General features: G+C 41.6%; 1 protein-coding gene across 4 annotated transcripts in view; it reads left to right on the top strand.

Moving 5' to 3' along the window:
- The first annotated feature begins 15,688 nt into the window (after positions 1 to 15,688).
- The window catches only part of ATG5 (autophagy related 5), a 74,825-nt gene continuing 70,280 nt past the window's right edge, over positions 15,689 to 20,233 (top strand). Inside the window, exons 1-2 of one of the 4 annotated variants that reach the window (XM_061366784.1) lie at positions 15,689 to 15,778; positions 16,600 to 16,760. In XM_061366784.1, the coding sequence (XP_061222768.1) occupies positions 16,653 to 16,760 (108 nt within the window). In that variant the 5' untranslated portion in view covers positions 15,689 to 15,778; positions 16,600 to 16,652. Of the gene's footprint in view, positions 15,779 to 16,314; positions 16,761 to 20,233 lie in introns of those variants that run through there. The other 3 variants (XM_061366785.1, XR_009727443.1, XM_061366783.1) reach the window with 3 other exon arrangements.

Genomic DNA, 20,233 nt, shown 5'->3' with positions numbered 1-20,233 from the left:
CGCCGTGCTTTTAGGACTCTTGTCTTAAATGACCCCGACGTCTTCCCCAGCTTTCCGATGGAGGCTTACTATGCTACGCCTATGGATGCCGCCGGTCCTAAATTGTAGCTAACAAGTACGCATTTACTGTGAGGGTGATGAGGCACTGGAAAAGGTTGCCCAAAGAAGTTGTGGATGCTCCATCCTTGAAGTGTTTAAAGCCAAACTGGATGGGGCTTGAAGCAACCTGGTTTAATGAAAGGTGTCCCTGGCCAGGGTTAGAATTGGATGTTCTTTAAGGTTCCTTCGAACCAAGCCATTCTTTGGTTCTATGATTTGTCTGGTGTAAAGAGCTTTCAGAGCAGGTTGTTTCTTCTAATTTTGCTTGCTACTGATGGAACAGGGAGGTTATAATTGCTAAAAATGCTAACATGAGATAAGAAATGTCAGAAGTCTGTATGCTGGAAAAACTTCACTATTATGAAATAGTCACAATCAGCCGATAAGTGATAAACACAACATAAACTGATGGACGTAAATTAACACTGAGGTTTTTTACAGCAGGAGGACAAGGATGTGAGCAAGGCAGGGGAGGACAAAATACGAAAAGGGTTTGGCTGAGCAGCTCAGACCTACTGGTACTACTGTTTCACCTGAAGCAATATGTGCACCTGTTTGGGGGGCAGATTCAGTTATTTTCCTCAGTGGTGTCCAATTTGCTTGGCTGGTGATTAAGTAAACACATTAACCTACAACGAAAGTGATTTTTCGCAAAATTAAATATGTGTCATGACAAAACCGGGCAGAACTGGAAAGGTGAACAGTTGTACCCTCAGGAAATGCCAAAGGGAACAAGGGAAAAAAGGACAGTTTCAGTAAAGCTATTTATATAGGCATGAAAATAGTAGAATCAGAATACCTGGGGTGGAAAGGGATCTCTGAAGGTTGTCTAGTGCAGTCCCCCTGCTCAAGCAGGGTCAGTAAGAGCAGGTCACTCAGTACTATGTCCAGGTGGGTTTCAGATATCTCCAAGGACAGAAACAAGGAGACCCGGTGACAGGTAGCATGCTGTCTTTGATGGATGGCTACAAACAAAGGAAGAGGTCCTGTTTCCTACATCTGCATTGGATTTTTGCATACTGCTGTATAGTATAAAGATCCAAATAGCTGTACTTTGCCTCTTATCTCAGCATAAAATTATTCCTTTCTCTTTCCTTGATCCACAGTGGGCATTACCATGGTGATTTCTGACATACACCATTGAAGAAGCCAGATAAATCTGTTGCTAAGTATGTGTACTAAATTTCCATTTAGGTCTCAGTTATGGGGATTATGTTGTGCATAAATTCTGTTGTGAATAAATTCGTGTTGGTGAGCCACTTCAACTAAATAGCACTGGGGGGAAGGAGTCTGGGGCACTGCAGGCCTGGTGTCTCCTCTCTGCCACTGTACCCCCTACATATCCACAGTTCTTGGCAGGCCAGGCAGCGGAGGCAGCTCTCTGCTACTTCATTCCACAGCAAAAAAAATGACATGTACGGTCTGAGAACATACAGTTTAAATCATAGAACAGAGAAAGGGAGAACTGCAAGGCATGCGTATTTTCAGATCCTTGCAGACTACCTTGGCAGGGTCTGGATCAGCATTAGCATCATAGAGTACCTGGAAAACATGCAGAATTAAGAATCTCTCTGGGTGAACACATACAAGAAATAAGCATGCTACATCAGCTTTGAGGTATCCAGCATTTCTGCTTCAGTGCTAACATGGATCACAATATCCTGATACACAAGAGTAGGTGAAAGGCTGATAATGCTTCTTCAAACTTTTTCCAGAATTAAAGTCTGCTTGTTAAATATGGCAGTTTGAGAACAACACGTGATCGCAATCCAAACAGATTGTGGAGGCTAAGTACTTAGAAGAATACTTGTTCTTAGGCTTAATTATAAGATTTGGACCTTTTCTTTCAAGAAAGGCATTTTTAACACCATTAGTTAAGGCAGAAATTAATTAGAATTAACCAGTCATTTAGAAAACTTTAAATTATGGACATGTTTATGTCAGCAGTCCTAACATGCAACAGAACAAGTTAGTCTAGCTTTTATCTGAACCAACACAATTTTGCAACAGTTCTTGGTAATTCATATCATAGTAAGATATTATGCAACAAATATCTTTCTCCTGTTTGTTTTCATTCCAACATGGTGAAAAAGAAGTTGATTTGGTATCCAGATCAGACTTCATTATATTCAGTATCCAGTTAGTTTGACTGCACATTGTATGTGAGATTTACAAAAAGAACCCAGAAGCATGCTAATTTTGGAATTACAACAAGAATCAGAAAAAAAAAAAAACAGACTCAAAATCTGTGAATCTGTTGCAGGAACTAGACAACACACAAGTTGAGATAACATTATTTATTCAAATTGTTGATCCTCGAAACACACTTCTAATATAAAACTGTCCCAATATATGGCACAGTATATGCTGGGGGGGGGGGAGGGGGGAATAATCTAAAGCCCAAAAGCAAATTGTAGAAAAATAGGAATGAACTATCATCAACTTTGTCACCAAATAGTCTATCTTCTTTTCTAGTACAGTAGAGGTTTGTAGCTTCCTTCAGAAACAGTACATGCAAGCAAACATTTGAGATTCAAGTAATTCACTGCCAGAATGTATGAAGAGTGTTTTGGATTCCCACATGTTGGAGCTGGTGATAAAGGAGCAATAAAGTATGCAGGGGGCAAAATCCTGCCTCTGTCCCACAAAAAGCATGTAAAATCCAAACTATGGTCCTGAAATCCCACATTCATTTGACACCTAAACCTATGGGCACCTAAATTCCAGCGGTGCCTCCCTGTTGTGTTGAAAGTGCCCCAGGTACTTAGGGATTCACCTTTCCACATGCCCAGAACTGCCTCAGTCTGTACAAGACTGAGTGTTGGGTGCCTGCTTCTTGCCTAAGTCTGACAAGGAGCTAAAAACTAGGTATTGTTTGGCCTAAATCTCCACTGGGACTCTCTGTGGTTGTCGTATTTGGGTCTTGTTTAACACACATAGTAATAGCAGGCTCTGTACAGAATGTTGTATGGCTTCCATCTTTTTACAAGGGTTTAAGGTATGATGTAGAAATAGTGATGGAAGTGGTAGCCTTAATATCCTACCTACAAGGGGACGTTCTACCTCACAGTCATACCACCACTAGTGTTTTCTTTCTGGCCCAACAAGACTAGAGGTTCCCTGGCAACACCTGAAAAGATAATAAAAGCAAGTCCCACTCCATGCTTTGAAAATAAAGGTATACATATATGTCCTTAGTAAATTATCAGACAAGGCAGTATGTGAGTGATCATTCCTGGTGGTTAAGGACAGCCTGGAGTCAAAAATGGAAAATGCAACTAAATATTATGACCAGGGAAATCCAAGGCTAGGAACTAAATTAGGTCAGGAGCATGCCAACCGGAATTGCAGCCACAGCAACAGGTAGGAAGCCAAAGAAGCCAAGAGACCCTTAAAACAAATAGCAGGGCAAACCACACAAAGGTCAACAAGTCTGTCTCACAGGGAAGGACTTTGGAAAAATATGAAGCAGAGATTGAATGAGACTAGGACTAAGGAATTTGGAAGCAAGTGACAGGGATTTCAGGCTCAACCAAGAAGTAAATTTGGAAGCCAAGAAGAATTTGTGGGATTGCTTTACATACCTGTTAGGTAGGGCAAAACAACAATCAGGTTCAAAGGGCAATCTTCACTTAGTCAACGTTATTGGCGTGCCAGCTGCCATGACTTACCCTGGTGTGTCTGGCGGCCGTATGGCTGCATTGCCTGGGGAGACACACAGGTGAGCACGCAGGCGCTGAAGCAAATGGAAGCACCTCAGGCTCTGAGGGACATTTTGGAGCGGGGATACATGCATATAACCTCATGCTCTGAATTTCTTCTTGCTTGTACACACTGAATGATTACTTCAGGTAGTACTGTAGTTTTGTGTATTGGATGCTTTTTGTCTCGCTTCACGGTGTCATGTTCCTATCACTGTCCATTTTGGCATCGTTGGCATTTAACTTTGTGAGCTTGTACCTCTGTTGACAGCATGCAGTGCTCATCTCTTAGGTGCTGGTTATTGATCAGATCAAGTAAAAAACACATGTGACCCTTGTCCGGGTCAAGATTTCACCTTCACACTTCTCATAGCTTTGGCTTAATTTGTCATTCATGGGGCTGTATAACTTCAGTGCTTACCCATTAAGAGTGTCCCACAACATAGCCACAGTGTAGCGTGTGTTCTTTAACTATAACATGATGGAGTTTTACAGTGCTATCCACAACCATCCTTTTTTTTTTTAGTGTAGAAGTGCAGTACTTCAGCATTAGTTACTACTGCCACGTAATACTCCCATCGTGATGCCAGCAGCGAGAGTGTTTTGTTTGATTTTAATGCCAACTAGGTGCAGCCAATGAGCCCAGGCAGATAGCCAAATGGATTTCAGTTACAAAACATTCAGGATTTCCCAGTACAGGACATCAGTTTTATTCTTGGATTAGAAAGAATAGTATTTTTTCATTCCTTCTCCAATCAGCTCACAGAAGAAAACCTCCTGTCCCACTGAAAACATTTCTTTCAGGCATTTCCTTCTCTGTTACCTGCTAAGAACTTCTTGCATTCTGTTAATGATAATCAAATGCTACTTCTAATGATAGCTACCTCTCATTGAAGCAGTGTCAGTACGAAGGTAAGACAACACCCATAACCCACTTCAGTCTTGCTCTGAGTATCCAGGTGTTGTGTTCTTCTGCCCCTGTGTAAAAGATTGTTTCCTCTGTACATTTTTCATCCAATGGTTTCTTCAAAGCTTTCAATCTTTGGACTTGACACTTTGCATAAGGAGTTTACGTAAAAGTTCTGTGCCTGGTCTCAAGCTGAACACTAACAAACACTCTATGCATGCTGTCTTTTTCATACTCGCTCCCCTAATGTCATCATTGGTTCACTATAGCATTTATTTGGTTTCAATAAGTAGTTTTTCCCTTCCTGAAACTGTAACAGGGGAAGGCAGAATAGCTATGAAAAAACACACTCTCTAACTAGACTGAAATGCTGTAGATGCTACCCAGAGGAAAGAGCATTCCACCTTGTGGCATTGTGGTTTTTGTCTTTCCCATCTTGTTGGCTCTGCAGACTGATGGAAACTGAGTGGGAGGTGGGAGATGCTGCTTCTTACAAGGGCAGGATGACACTGATTGATTGATAGCATTATGCACTTTGTGCACTCGGGGCTCCTGGGTCCTCTGGAGTTCTATTTCAAAAGAAAAAAAGAAAAAGAAAGAATGTTAATTCTAGCACTCTGTTCTCCCATAGTTACAATTTAAAGGTATACTAATAAGACCATAAATCAATTCAATTAAAATATACCAACATTAACATAATAATGTGGCATTAGGAATGTAATACTGGCAAATTGCTATTTTACTGCTTAATATCAAGATGTGCATATGATTTCCTGAGTAGGTATGGCTTTGCTGAAATGTATAATACTTCCAGGTTAACATTCTGTTTTGTTTCTCTTGCTTTTCCAGTTTTCCAGTAGTGTGCATAGCACTGCTACACTTTTATGGTTGCTCAAACACTAAGCTGTACCTTATGTTCCTATTTTGCATCCTGATACAAATTTTAATTATTTGCTAGGTTGAAATTAATTTGGAACCCTGTCACCTTGAAAAATAATTTTTAATTTAAGTTTGACTAAATCAGCAATGCCATTCTATTGTATTTACATCATATTCTCATATAAATCTATCAGCCAGCATGGCTTAAGTTAGGATAGGATCTTTCTCTTTCAGTTTTTAAGAAGGCAGAAACTACCACAAAATTTAAAATTATTTTATAGACATTCCAAATGTATTACTTAGCCAGTATCGTTGGAAATTAAACACATAACTATCATTTATTATTATTTATACTGACTAACAAATGAGCTGGGAAACATAGAAGCATGCAGGAAGGCAGGTCTCTATCTTAAGCAATTTACAGTCTAAAACCAACATGCTAAAGACTGAAGCATAAGCAAAGCTGATTAAATTGCTATGGGATATGAGTGTCCTGTGACAAATCCAAGAACTAGCCAGTCTTCTGTAGCCTAGTTAGGTGCTAAAGAATCTGCAGTTAAATATTAAGCTGACCAGATGTAATTAAAAACATAACTGTTCCTGTATGTCTGCAGATAATACAAGAGCATTGCTAGGAAATTGAAACTGTCTGTTCATAGTTGTGTTTACCAGTCACTTCTTCCTCCTGTCTCCTGTACAGCAAAAAGCTCTTTTGTCTGTGTGAAGATCCTGCGAAATCCATCAGCCAGCACCACTCTTTACAGACATCTGCTCTGTTCTCTTCTCAGATGAATCTAAACCTTGCGCTGTCCCAGGGAAAGTTATCCAAAAGAGGAGGTGTTGAAACATCCTGATGAAGCAAACCAGTTATCGTAAGTCCCAGGGAGTAGAAGCATGAAGTGGCAGAGGTGTTCACAGCATTTTGCTTTTCCCATGATAATCGGTTGTGATCAAAGAGAATAAGGATGTAATATTTAAAACAAGCACAGAGAGTGACTGTGAGAATGCAGGTCAGTGAATTTCCACCATCAATAAACAATAATTAGGGAGTTATCTACTAGCTGGTCTACAAAAAAGTAGATTAAGGAGAATGAGTAAGCTGAAATTTATCCAGGCTTTAAAATCGTGCCCTTCCCAATAGGTTATAAAGGAAACTATATACTTATGGGTTGAGGCAAAAAAGAACTGTCATAGACCACAGAAAGAGTAAGAATAATCAATATGAGATAAAACAAGCAATGGACTTCCTTAAGCAATCCCTAATGAGATTGTTCCTATTTAAAATATTTATTTATGAGCTAAGATATGTAGCAAAACAGCAAAATTTATGTGGGATTGAAAGTTTTGCTGCATAGCTAAAATTGTCAAGGGTCATGAGAATTTCAAGGGCATCCAACAAAAATTGCAAGCTGGTTGAATCCACTGCCATAAGGATGAAATAATTGGTAACTGTGGCTAAGACTCCCTTCTCTAGGGTCTACAGCACACATCTGCATATCAGACCTGCTGTCAGGAAGCTGATTGCTGGTCCTGGCTCCAGATGTGGGACACCACAGAAGTATAGATGGGGTCTTTAGGCTATTACTACATATTACTGTCTTTGCAATATCTATTTCTGCTTACCCATCTGGCCACAAACTGTTGCTGCCAAAAGAGACCTTCAGCAAATCAAGGATGACTGCTGTGCTCTAAGCTGTGGTAAAGGTGGCAAGGTGGTGTTTCTTTTTGATCCTACCAGTCAAGGAAATGGACTCAGTAGGACAGGATGTATCTTGCAGATCAAAGCCAATATGGCTGGTGTCACAGGCAGGGCTTCTATGCCCATGTATCATCTTCTGGGAGTAAGGACTGGTGGGGAGTGACTGCACCACTGTAAGAAAGAGAGGCAAGAATATCTTTACCAACAGTCTTGCTCATCTATTGAGAAAGGCTTTTAAGCAGGTTCATCAGAGTATGGAGATCAAAGTCTAAAAAGAAGTGTAAAAACAGGCTGAATTTAAGATGCTAAGGGAAGTGAGGAAGGTACATAGCAAAGACCTTGATTTCAGGAGAGTGGACTTCATCTTGGTCAGGGAAGGGGTAGACAAGAATCTCTGTGAAGCCAAGAAAGGAGAAAATCCCATTAGAGCTGATCTTCAACTAAAATCTGCTTGAAGCACAAGAATGGCCCATTGTGACTGCACAAGAAGTTAGACAGATATGGCAGGAGGCCAGGTTGGCCAAAGAGGGAATTTGTAGCTGAGCTCGGACACAAAAAGGCAGTATGGAGAAAGTGGAGTCAGGGGCCAGGAAATCTAGCAGCATCACCCAGGTATGCAAGAGTCAAATTAGGAAAGCCACACACAGCTGGGGTTGAAAACACCAAGGAATGTAGAGGGCAACAAGAAGGGCTTCTACAGGTAAGCAGCCTTGAAAGAAAGGTGAAGGGAAATGTAAGCTTGCTGCTAAATATTGCAATCAAACTAGAAAGGACCTAGAGACAAACTATGTAGAAAAGGCTGAAGTACTTAATGCCTTTGCCTCACTTTTTGCTGGCAAGGCTGGGTCTTTATGCCTAGTAGCAAACTGGGAGGAATGAAGTACTACCCACCATACAGGAGGATCGGGTTGGAGAGATTTTAAATAATTCTGGACATGGGACCATATAAGATGCACCCACGGAAGTTGAGATGGCTGGTGTCTTACATAAGGCTACTCTTTTATCGTCTATAAAAGGCTGTGGCAACTGGGGGAGCTCCCCAGTTGCTGGTAAAAGGCAAATGTTACTTCAGTATTTTAAAAAACCAAGAAGGAAGACCTGCAACCTGGTCAGCTCCTGGAAAAATTAAGGAACAAGTCCTCCCCATTTCAGGCACATGAAGGATAGAAAGATGACTGGAACCAGCCAACAGAGATTTATCAAGGTTCAGTTGTGCTTGACCAATCTGACTGCCTTCTATGATGAAATGGCTGGCTCTGTGGATGAGAGTAACAGATGTAGCTTATCTGAAGCAAGACTTTCCCCAGTCTTGCATAGCACAGTGGTAGCTGAAGTGGGGAGATGTAGACTGGTTGAGTGGTTTGTAAGGTGGATGAAAAACTGGCTGGACTGATGGGCTCAGAGGGTAGTGGTTAAGGGTTCAAGTTTGTATTGGGTTTGCATGACAAGTTTTGGTACTGGGGGAGGGCTACAGGGGTAGCTTCTGTAGGAAGCTTCTAGAAGTTTCCCCCATGTCCAATAGAGCCAGTGCCAGCTGGCTCCAAGCTGGACCCACCACTGCCAAGGCTGAGCCCATCAGTGGTGGTGGTAGTACTTCTGGCATAATGTATTTAAGAAGGGGAAAAAAATTGCTGTGCAACAGCAGTTGTAGCTGGAGAAAGAAGACAGAACGTGTGAGAGAAACAGCACTGTAGATGCCAAGGTCAACAAAGAAGGAGAGAGAAGGTGCTCCAGGCACCAAAGCAGAGATTCTCCTGCAGCCCATGGTGTAGCTCATGGCAAGGCAGGCTGTGTCCCTGCAGGTAGGTCCATGGTGGAGCAGATCTTTACCTGCAGTTCATGGAGGTCCACAGTGGAGCAGATACCCACCTGCAGCCCATGGAGGACACCACACCAGAGGAGGGGGATACCTGAAGGAGGCTGTGACCCCATGGGAAGCCCGCACTGGTGCACCTCCCGGCAGGACTTGTGGCCCCGTGAAGAAAGGAGCCCACGCTGGAGCAAGTTTGTTGCAGGATTTATGAACGCTGGGGGACCCACACTAGAGCAGACTGTTCCTGAAGGGCTGCACCTTGTGGAAGGGACCCACGCTGGAGCAGTTTGTGAAGAACTGCAGCCTGTGGGAAGGACTTGTGTTGGAGAACTTTGCAGATAACTCTCTCATGAGAGGTCCCCCACAGTGGAGCAGGGGAAGGGGGATCTCTCTCTATCCTTGCCTTGACCCAGAAGCGTTTCACTGTATTCTTCTTTCCCTCGTCCAGCTGAGGAGGGGAGTTACAGAGCAGCTTTGGTGGGTACCTGGCATCCAGCCACAATCAGCCTCCCACCACAGAGGTCTCACTGGTAGCTGGTTGCTAGTGGCACTCCTCCAGCATCAATAGGAGGGCCAGTGCCATTTAACATTTTTTATCACGGACATGGACAATGAGCTGGCACACACACTTGTCAGGTTTTTTTGCATGATGCAAACTGGGGTGTGGACTGGTTGATATGTTGGAGGGCTGAGCTGCTATTCACAGGGATCCCAGCAAATGAGCCAGTGGAAAAATCAGTGAGTTCAACAGAGGAAAATGCAAACTTTAATGCAGCAGTGAAGGCCAAACATATACTAGGCTATGATAGACACAGTGTGACTAGTAAGTTAAGGGAATTGATTGTTCCCCCTCCACTTAGCACTGGTGGGGCCATTGGTAATTGTACTTCCTATGGAATCAGATAGACTTCAGGATTTTTACATTTTTCCCCTCCAATGTTAACATCTATCCTCCTATCTTATATGTATTGTATGTTTACTCCTTTCCCTGAGAAATCGGAGTGATTTAACAACTAGCTCATGTAAAAAATGTACAAATACTTACATCTAGTATTGATTTTAAATTCACTAAAAAGTCTTTGTAAATTTAAACCTCCTTAACACATTTCATTAATGGAGAAACAAAGATATATCACAGCTTCAGAACTGGGGTTATCAAGACTTCGTTGCTACAAAGTGACCAAAGTGAATTTGTAATCTTTGAGAAAAATACTTTCCTTGCATAAAATTGCTGAAGATCATCCAGTTGTACCAGAAAACCAGGGTTTATTTTTGTATGGAATAGAGAAATCCTGTATTTTATTACAAATCAGAAGTATTTCCTTTCTGAAAGCTAAGAAAGAAACCATGGTCTAAGTGGCAGGTAATACACACACAGGTTTACTGAGAATAGGAAACTACTTTTCTGAAGCCATGGTGATTTGTATGGGCAGGGAATCTGGCCTGCTGTTCCTACACCACACCTAGTATTGTGTTATCCATGAACCCCTATGATATTTGATTATTCACTGCAATAGCATGACAGGTTTCATAAAATAGCCGTTAGATTAGCTTGTAATGAGAATCTGTGGATGACTGTGTGTAACTCAGATGCTTAAAAGTATGCAATATGTTTTAGTAAATTAATTAAATCCTTACTGAAAGAATTTTAATATAAAGCTGTACAGCATGAATTCTTCTTACCAAGGTATAAACGATTATTTGTTGATAAATAGCAGTTAATGCTAGTTTCAGTTCTGGTTGTTCCTGAGTGCCAGGTGACACATGGGTGCTTAGTGTCTTCCAGTACCGAAGGGCTGGACTAACCCTTGCCTCAGAAGCTGACATGCCAACAGCATTAACAGGAGTTTCCATTCAGATTAAGGATGAAACGTCTTCTTGCCTAAAAATAAACAGCCTCAAGGCTGTTCCAATAGCCAAACAGCACAGGATTATAATACTATCCTCCTTATTGTTTTGTTTCACTTCCTGGCTGTGCTATGATTCAGCACTTAAGTTAGTGATGATACTCAGTCATAAATGGCTAAATTTATGTCACAGACAGAGTCAATCCTGTCACATAAAGAGGTAGTACTGACAAAGCCATTAATCTTTCTTTCAGTATTCCCAACAGGAAAAATAGGAATCATGGGGATTATTGCTTTTTTAATACCAGACACTCCTGTTTGGTTAAGTGACAGTACTTGACAAAGTATTACTTAGCTATAATGCAGAGGGATGAAAACCTAGCTAAGTGAAAAAAGGTATTTCCCTCTCTCCTTGCTAAGACCAAGATATCTTAATGGGGCTGCAATAAAATAGCCCCAAAGAAATTTAGTTCGAGGTAAATAACAAGCAGCAAACTTAGCACTAGGAGTTCCTAATGTCCAGTCGCTTGTTTTAGCAGCAAAAGATAATTTTGATAGTCTGAAATGTGACTTAGGAAGTTTAAAATAGAACTAAAATTGGAAATCAGCAAAGTAAACCAGAGTTAACTACTCTAAGGGAAAACTGGGACAGCTATTGGCACACTTCAGTTATTTAGACAAGAAAGTTTAAAAACAGTTTAAAACATTTCCAAATGTTTTCACCCATTATAAGAGGCAAGTATTAGTAGATGAAGAAGGCACAAAAGGAAAAGTATATCCAGATAAGAGGGGATCTTTTGCTTCCACAAAGATATAAATTAAAATTGTATCTGGAAAAAATATTTTCCATTAAGTGCCATCAGACGTGGTACTTGTATCTTGTAATATTTCCAGAAAGGCCTCAGATGAATGAATCAGATTTTCATGTAATTAATAAAATTAATTCTTCACTGGGAGTAGGCAACAACGAACTATTTAGCTAGGTATAAATAGCAGCATTACGAGTTTCATTTGGCTCTGACTCACTGCTGCATGTTACAAGGTGCATATTAATGATTCCAACAATCTGGTTTTGTTTACATACTCAAAAGACAATAGCTAAGAAATTAAAACAAAATATGTTTTGCTTTCTATTGAAAGCTGTTAGGGAAATGAAGGGAAAACATCAATAATGATCGAAGATCAATTCCTAATAAAGCAATACTGGAAAAAGTTAAGATTCACATACCTTTGTGTGTTTTGCCATTGATTTAATGGATTCAGGGTTTTACACGAAGAGGAGCCAGGTCTGAGTAAAAGGAATTTTTCTGTCCACCTTCCAGGGTTCTTTGTTGTATATATGAATGATCCCTACTTTCTGTATATATAGGTGCGCATAAGACACCACTTCCGTGAAAGCAGCAGTAAGTGCATTCCATGTGATCAAAGCAATACCAGTTATCCCAGTTATAGTAAAATATACATAGAAATACTATTTCACCTATTATTTCAGTAAATTTTCAGCATTATTTGCCTTCACCAACATGATCCAACTTTGTAACTACTCCTGCTTTGAGAAGGGGTGTTGGCCTAAAGGTCAGGAGAGAACTCCGAAGGTGCCTTCCAACCTAAATTATACAGTGATTATGATTACAAATCTTCATCTCCACTACCATTACACAAAAACATACTGCCCACAAATATGTAAACAATCTGTTCCATTTCTCTTATTTCTGTTAGAATTAATGCATCTTTAATTATAATCTTGTTCTTTACAAGCATCTTCACATTCCATTTGTACTCACTAACAGGTGTTTTGATTTGCTTGCCATTCGGCAATGACACACTGAGTGTTGCATGATGATGATATTTAAAATGGGGGAATTCTCTGGAGAATCTTTGGAATTGGAAATATGTTTGCTGAGCTCTTTACCCTCCAGTTTAGACTGGTCGATTTTATTGTGTGACAGTGCCACTTGAAGCATTAGATAACAATGTGGAAAACAATATGCCAAGGGAGGTAATTACTTTTTTATTGCATCGTTTTGACATTCCATCCTAGCAATTATTTTTAATGTTCATTCAAATTCAGATCATTATTTATAGCCATATTAATAGCAAAATTGGCATTCACTTCAGGTCTGGTTAAGTACATTAGCAGTTTGCTAGGAGGTTTAAATAGGAAGATAATCTAAACAGCAAGTTATCTCGCTTTATAACTTACTGTGCTTTATTCTCTATTTAGCATCTTCTATGTAGATCCAGAAAAAGACTTGGGCACTCAATTGTGTTCAATTTTAAGCCTATAGAGTAGAATCCATATGCCATGGTGTCAGGGGAGTCAGGTTCCTATGTACCTTATGACAGAATAATGCAAAAATAAATGTTTAATCTGCTTGGTAGTTGTCATTAGCAATCAACAGAATGCTGGTTACACAGCCTAGCTGGCCAATGGTGTGCTTCAAGAGCTGTAGCATTAGAGGTTAAATAAAACCTCAAGAGGTAAGCACAGGAAGCATCAAGAATGGGTCACATCCTCAGTATATACACTATCAGTATAACAATATCAGTATTATTGCTAATAGCAGTGCTGGCAGGCTTCTTCCTGCTCATGAGAAAAAAAAAAAAAAAAAGAGTGGGATCAGTTGTGCCAGTGGATGCTTCTGGGCCATTTTGTTTTCAATACAAGTGTGCATTATCTTTAGTGATGCTGCTGCAATGATCAGTCAAAGCCTTCAGCACTACTGAAATAACCCTTTCCTATAAAAGAACTCTGAGGAACTCATAAGAAGAAAGCACAAAGAAGAAACGTGGTTTTCCTTGATTTCCTGTAGGGGTATCTACTTGTGCAAAGCTTTCTAAAAGTTTGGAAATCTTGTAACCAAGGCAAGCTACTTTTGTTTGTTTGTTTGTTTGAAGAGGTGCTGGCATCTCACAGTATCTCCACGTCTCCTTATCAGACAAGTTCCAATGAACCTGTAACTGCATTAAGGGGGTTCCTTGCAGAAATCCATACAGAAGCCTGTAGCAATGACCAGTGCTTGTGGTTTGGATGCCTTTGTAATTGTGGGATTGGTCCTATGCAGGTCTCAGTGGAAGCATCCTTCTTCATCCAGAAGTTTCTGCCATTCCAGGTCTGCAAGACAGTCATTTCCATATTATCCACCTAGTTAAACTGTTGTGAGTGCACAGGGAATACTTCTGGAGAAACCTCTCCCATCATCTTGATGTTAATACGCTGTTTGGAGGTGCTGCCCAATACCTGCACCCAAGGCAAGTGTAACTTGCCTATATTTAGAAGCGTAAGGGAATCGGTCACTTGAAAGCCTAAAGCACTTGCAGTATAGCATGTGCTGTGTGCCATCTTTCCCTGTGTTTTGGGGTAGGCCATACCAAATATCAACTTTATCCAGGTTTACACCAGTTACCTGTTGTTTGGGTTTGAGGTTGTTCTTCTGTTTTGTTTGGGGCTTTTTTATTTTAATTTTTTTGCTTATGTTTTTGTGTGGGTGAGGCTTTTATATACTTTTTTATTTGTAATTTTTTTTTATTAGTGTGTCAGAAAACCCCTTGGAGAGAAGATAAAGTTTTACTGATTACGTCCCAAATCACAGAAGTATGACAGCTAAACTTTTTGCTTATAAAGCATCAACAACGCCAGCAACAAGTTATTTTTTTAATAATTTACTATAGGGCATGTGTTCAGAATATTATGTTTTATCAAAAAGAGGTGATCATGACAAGTTTATTTAACTGGAAAACCAAAACAAAGCAAATCAACAAACTCTTCAGACTAATCTTTCAGACTGAAAAAGTACTAGAATTTCCCAGATCAGACGGTTGAATCAGCAATATATAAATTCATTGAAATGCTAGTCACAAAAAGTCAGTAGTAACTGCAGTTAGTTCTTGAATTCCTCAGGTCACCTGCAGCACCAGTAGCCACTGCGTGACATCTGGTGGCCACAAGCCAGCATAGCAAAAACATCGCACCCCTGAAACTGCAGTGTGCCATGCACGTCAGGGAAAATACACATTTCGTTAGGTTATTTTCAAACGTTAACTGCCAATGTAACAGTTGTAATGCATTTGCTACAGTTGTACGTCTTGGCACAGCACAACCTGGCTGACAACTGATAGTGTGTGACACATGTAGCAAGGAAGCTACGATACAGATGTTCCCCGGAATTGTGATGTTCCCTTCCACCTGAAAAGCGCTATCCTCGCTGTTCACTCCTGAAGTTGTAGGACATCGAGACGGGGCTCTGCAGAGTGACAGAATTGCAGAAGATGTTCTTTAAAATACAGAGGTGGAATTCACTGTGAACTTGCACCCACTGGACCGATAAATCTGACCCGGAACGATGCCCTCATATGGAAGAGACATCCCCTGTGGCAGCAGGTACTCCTAACCCTCTTGCGGTCATGGCATTGTCCTGGTTTCGGCTGGTATAGAGTTAATTTTCTCCCTAGAAGCTGGTGCAGTGCTGTGGTTTGAATTTAGGCTGAGAACGATGCTGATAACACACCGATGTTTTAGTTCTTTAGTTTCGCGTTTACCCTGATCAAGGACTTTCCAGTCTCACGCTGTGACACTGCAGACGGGCACGGGAAGCCGGGAGCGAGCACACCGCCTACAGGCACAGCCCCGCCGCCCGCCCGTCTCGGCCACCATCTTCCGCCCCACTTCTGTCTTCCGTTGCCGGCCACCGCCCAACCGGGAGCCGGGCGGAAGTGGCGCGGCGGAGAGCGCGTGCGCGTGTGGGCGGGGCCACGGCGGAGCCACGGCGGGGCCGGGGCCGCCGATCAGTTCGTGCTTGGCGCGGCGCGTACCCGTGGAGGGGCACGGCTGAGGTAACGGCTGCTCCCTTTCCCCTCCGCGCCCGGTGCCCCTCTGCGGGGCTGTCCTGGGCAGGCACACCCCACACGGGACTCTGCTTGCCCCTGGCGGGCTGGGGCGGGGCCGCTGCAGCCCGCCCCCCGGCCTTGCTGTTGTCCGGGCGAAACACGCCGGGGGCTGCTGTCGTAGCGGTCCTCTGTCCGGCACCGGGAGGCGAGAGCACCGCCGTGCCGTGCGCTGCTGATTCACGTCGGGTGGCTACTGGGGAGAGAGGGAGACCGACTGACAGACCGACCCCGCGGGGCCGGGCAGGGCCGCTCCGGAGAGCGGCCCTCGTCCCCAGCCTGCTGGCGGGGCACCCCACCGGACTCAGCGCGACCGTGGCGATTCTGGGGCCTCCGTGACACCTCCCCTCCCCGGGGCAGGCCTGCAGCCCCGCGGGCGACAGACCTGCTAATTCCCTCCACTGCCCGACTTCCTGCTCCTGTGCGGGCACCGGCTCTGCTGGGTGGCTGTGGGCCGGAACCTCCCCGGGGTGCGGGAGCTATGGGATTACTGCAGGGTGGTGATGTGGGCCCTCCCTTTGCCCCCTCGTTTGGGGAGTGATGCACGCTTACAAAATGCACATTTACTTGTCATCCACCGTGTGTTCCTAGTTAGGAAAGTGTTAAGAGGTCCCAGCTTATCACATCCTATGTAGAAAACTGCATTTAAGGGTTGAGTGACAGCCTTAATCATGCTTGAAGGAGTGCATTTATGGGTGAACCTTTAACAAGCTGTATTTCATTTGCAGCTCTGCTGACTTGTTTCTTTTGGGGGGGGAATGGGGTGACAGTTCTAGCTGAAGACACAAACTGACCTACATGTGCTTCACTATTCATTGGAAGAATGACAGATGACAAAGATGTGCTTCGAGATGTGTGGTTTGGACGAATACCAACCTGTTTCACTCTGTATCAGGATGAGATAACTGAAAGGGAAGCTGAACCTTACTATGTGAGTATAATGAACGTAGTTGCAAATAATCCAGTGCCATAGCTATGTTTGTTCCTTTCATTCTCATCATGTGTTCTACTATATGTTGTGAGCCGGGCCCCCCTGCCAAAAAAACAAGCCAACAACAAAAAAATAAACCAACAAACCCAACAACTTTTTTATTTTCATTCCTTGTGTCTCTTGAAAGTAAACTGCATGAATATGCTGCCTGATTCATTTATCTTCACAGCAGGTTCAAGACTTAAGTTTCTTTCACCAGTGAGAGAAACTTATCACAGGTAATTATGATTGTAAATAAATGTGAAAATCAAGTGAGCAAGTAATTAGGTAAAAGGAGGAGGTTCTACCTGAGTTTGTATGTTCTTGGATTATGGTCAGAAAAAGGGTTATGTTTTCAGTTTCACTGTACTGCAGAAATAACTTCAGCCAGAGCTTTGTGCAGTCTTAAAAACTTAAGTCTGTCACTTGTGTAACACAATTTTATCATGAACACTTACTCCACTATTTCTGCTCATGGATGACTTCTGCTTGTTTTCTTTAAATGCTAACAGCCATGAGAGACCTAGCTCAGATGCAGGAAAAGTAGGTATAATATCTTAACAGTACAGTGCCTGAACTGAATTGCTAGCTGTCCATGATGTATGTGAGTTTTAAACTAGAAGTGCCTTCTGTAATCGCATAGTATTTACACTATGCTGAATGTACTCAGCAGTTTTCATTTTCAGCAGCTAATAGATATTTGACTGATAGAGAATGTTAGCTAATTCAGTGAAACTTGAATTTGAAAGGTAACAAGGATGTGGGAGAAAAATCTTGTACGATGATTTTTTAATGTGATCCTGAAGTCCTTAAGTCTTGTCATAGCCTATTCTACTCCTTTTGAAAATATTATTGGATAGAAATACTTTTTTTCTGTGTTCGATAGCATCTTTATGTCACCAGTTTCTGATTTACACGCACTCAGTGGATTTTTGAAACATAATAAACCATTAATGATTTTCATTCAGTGATAATAGAGCTCATCATTCTGTTTCAGTTTCCCCACTGGTAAAAACAGAAGCACTTTTACTTCATGTGGTTGACGTATTGCAAAAGTCTTCAGTTTGGTTTTTTTTTTAATATATATATATGTTAGTATATATATGCATATATTGTGTAAGAGCTACATGAAAGGTATATGTTTAAGTATAGAGACATGCAGTCTTGATCTGTATGATTCTCTGTTGTTGCAAAATCTGGTTATTCACAAATCACAGTTCTAAAATTCTGGTTTCTTCCTTTCTCAGGTGATGTTGGAGCTGATAATACAGCTTCTTGAAAGGGACCAAGGACTTATAATAGTAATAGGGAGAACAGCAATCTAAGTTTTAAATTGTGGTTTAGTTCTCATGGTTTCAGAGTACATCAACATTAATGTTTTTGTTCGGATCTAGAGTGCTTTTTTGATGCAAGTCTTCATCCTTTTCACTTACTGTGCCCAGGTTTGCATCACACAGCAGTCTCATAGCCCACAAGCTGAATCATTTTCCTGTGAAGCTGAAGCAGAAGTACTTCAGTACTGCTAATGGACATTTAGTGTATGGGATCAAACTGGAGGTAAATTGAAGTAAAAAGCCATCAAACCCCTCGAAAACTGAAGTGGAAAAAGTAGATGTAATTAACATACCCAGCCCTTGACACCAGCTGCTCAGCTTTTCATGTCTTCTCTACCACACTTCAGTACTTGTTAATATAGATATAACCTCTGTATTCCAGACTGCCTTTCATAAGTGGGAAAGCTGCACGCAAAGGAAATACTGGCATTGTCAGGTTAAGAGGAGAAAAAAGCTTCTGCTCTAAGGAGCTTGCTTTATGAAGGTGGATGAAAATGTAGACCTGGAATGTGAAGGGTTATGGAGTTAGGAAAACAATCCAGAATCTGTGTGACAGATTTTGGTTTGGTGTGTGTGATGGGACAGGAGATCCTTGTCTGTTGGGTGTATTAGTGCAGCACAGGAGTGATCGTGTTACGGCATTCACTCATTTAAAATGAGCTTGTTTATCTTTTGGAAAGAGTGGTGACATTGAGACCAAGTAGCTCAGGTGAGATACTGTCCTGTTTCTTCCTGTAGTCAAGCCAGGTAGGTTTCTGCAGAGTTAACACTGGAAATGCATATGTCAAGTTTCTTTGAAGTCTCCTATAAATGCTTGTGTTTGGAGTGGAAGCAAAATTAGGCACAGCTAGGTTGAACTACCTTTGTTGCTGAACTGTGTGATATTTCCCTAGTTCTAAGGTTAAGATTTTTATTTTAAAATAGTGTACTGTCTGCCTCTCTGTGCAAGCAAAAGTTAGAAATAAAATATGTACGGGAAGCAGAGTACTCATTGACTGAGATTTGTCAGGTGTAAAGAATGAAGTTAAAGCAGAAGGTGGTCTTAGAATGAGCTATGCCCAAGGGACTAGCCTTTCCTGGGCTACCTTGTCTGTATATTTGCCCATGCAGTACTGTAGGTTGTTTAATTTATGATGGACATTCTGTATTTTGGAGTATATATGTAGTGATCTATCAGTCCTACATTCAGGTTGCACTTGTACATGGATTGTTGGATGTTTGATTTTCATGGCATTGTTCTAACCTTTAGCACAAAGTCTGCTGATCAAAGGTTGTCTAGGAAAGAAAAAAAAAGCAGTTGAGCAAATCTGATCTAGTGGAATGACATTAACTTAGATTAATGTATCTTGTCACATGATCATGTGTTTTGTTTTGTCATAGAATCATAGAATAGTTAGGGTTGGAAAGGACCTTAAGATCATCAAGTTCCAAACCCCCTGCCATGGGCAGGGACACCTCGCTCTAAACCATATCACCCAAGGCCTCGTCCAACCTGGCCCTGAGCACTGCCAGGGATGGAGCATTCACAACCTCCCTGGGCAACCTATTCTTTATTAGGTATTTCAGCCTGAAACCAGGAATCACTCTTACCACTGAATGTTCCCAGCATCTGTTGCTGTAGGCTAGCCAAGGCTGAAACAGTATAGGCTCATTGGCCTGCATGGACTGGTTTAGGAGTTAGTACGAAAAGTGTCTGTGGGAGAGGTGTCATTCTGGTGAGCATAGCTTTGCTTAAAAGAAGAGCTTCTTGCCATATGGCTGAAGTGTTGGAGAAGCTTGTGAGTGTCTAATAGTCTAGAAGGTAAATTGCCGTGTCAAATTACAGTTTTCATATAGAGGCTTCTATAAAATAATGTGACTGTGCTGTTGGAAAGACTGACCGAAGTCCAGCATATAGTTAAATACATTAAGGTTGGGCTTGGTTGTTGGTTTTTTTTTCCTAAATATTTTAGTTAACTTTTCTCTAGAAATAGTAATAGTATTTAATAATTACAGAATTTTTGGGGTAAAAATGTTTTGTGTCAACTGATGTGTTTCACTGAGTGTGGACAACTGGTGAAGAAGTCTTAAAAGGGATAACAAAAATTAAAAGGGGTAACA

This window comes from Neopsephotus bourkii, unplaced genomic scaffold, assembly GCF_033783945.1.
Source record: "Neopsephotus bourkii isolate Nb327-2 ecotype Australia unplaced genomic scaffold, CSIRO-AGI_Nbou_v1 NB_1358, whole genome shotgun sequence".
Classification (NCBI taxonomy): domain Eukaryota; kingdom Metazoa; phylum Chordata; class Aves; order Psittaciformes; family Psittacidae; genus Neopsephotus; species Neopsephotus bourkii.
Note: the sequence above shows the minus strand (reverse complement) of the source record. Positions and strands in the feature narration are given on the sequence as shown.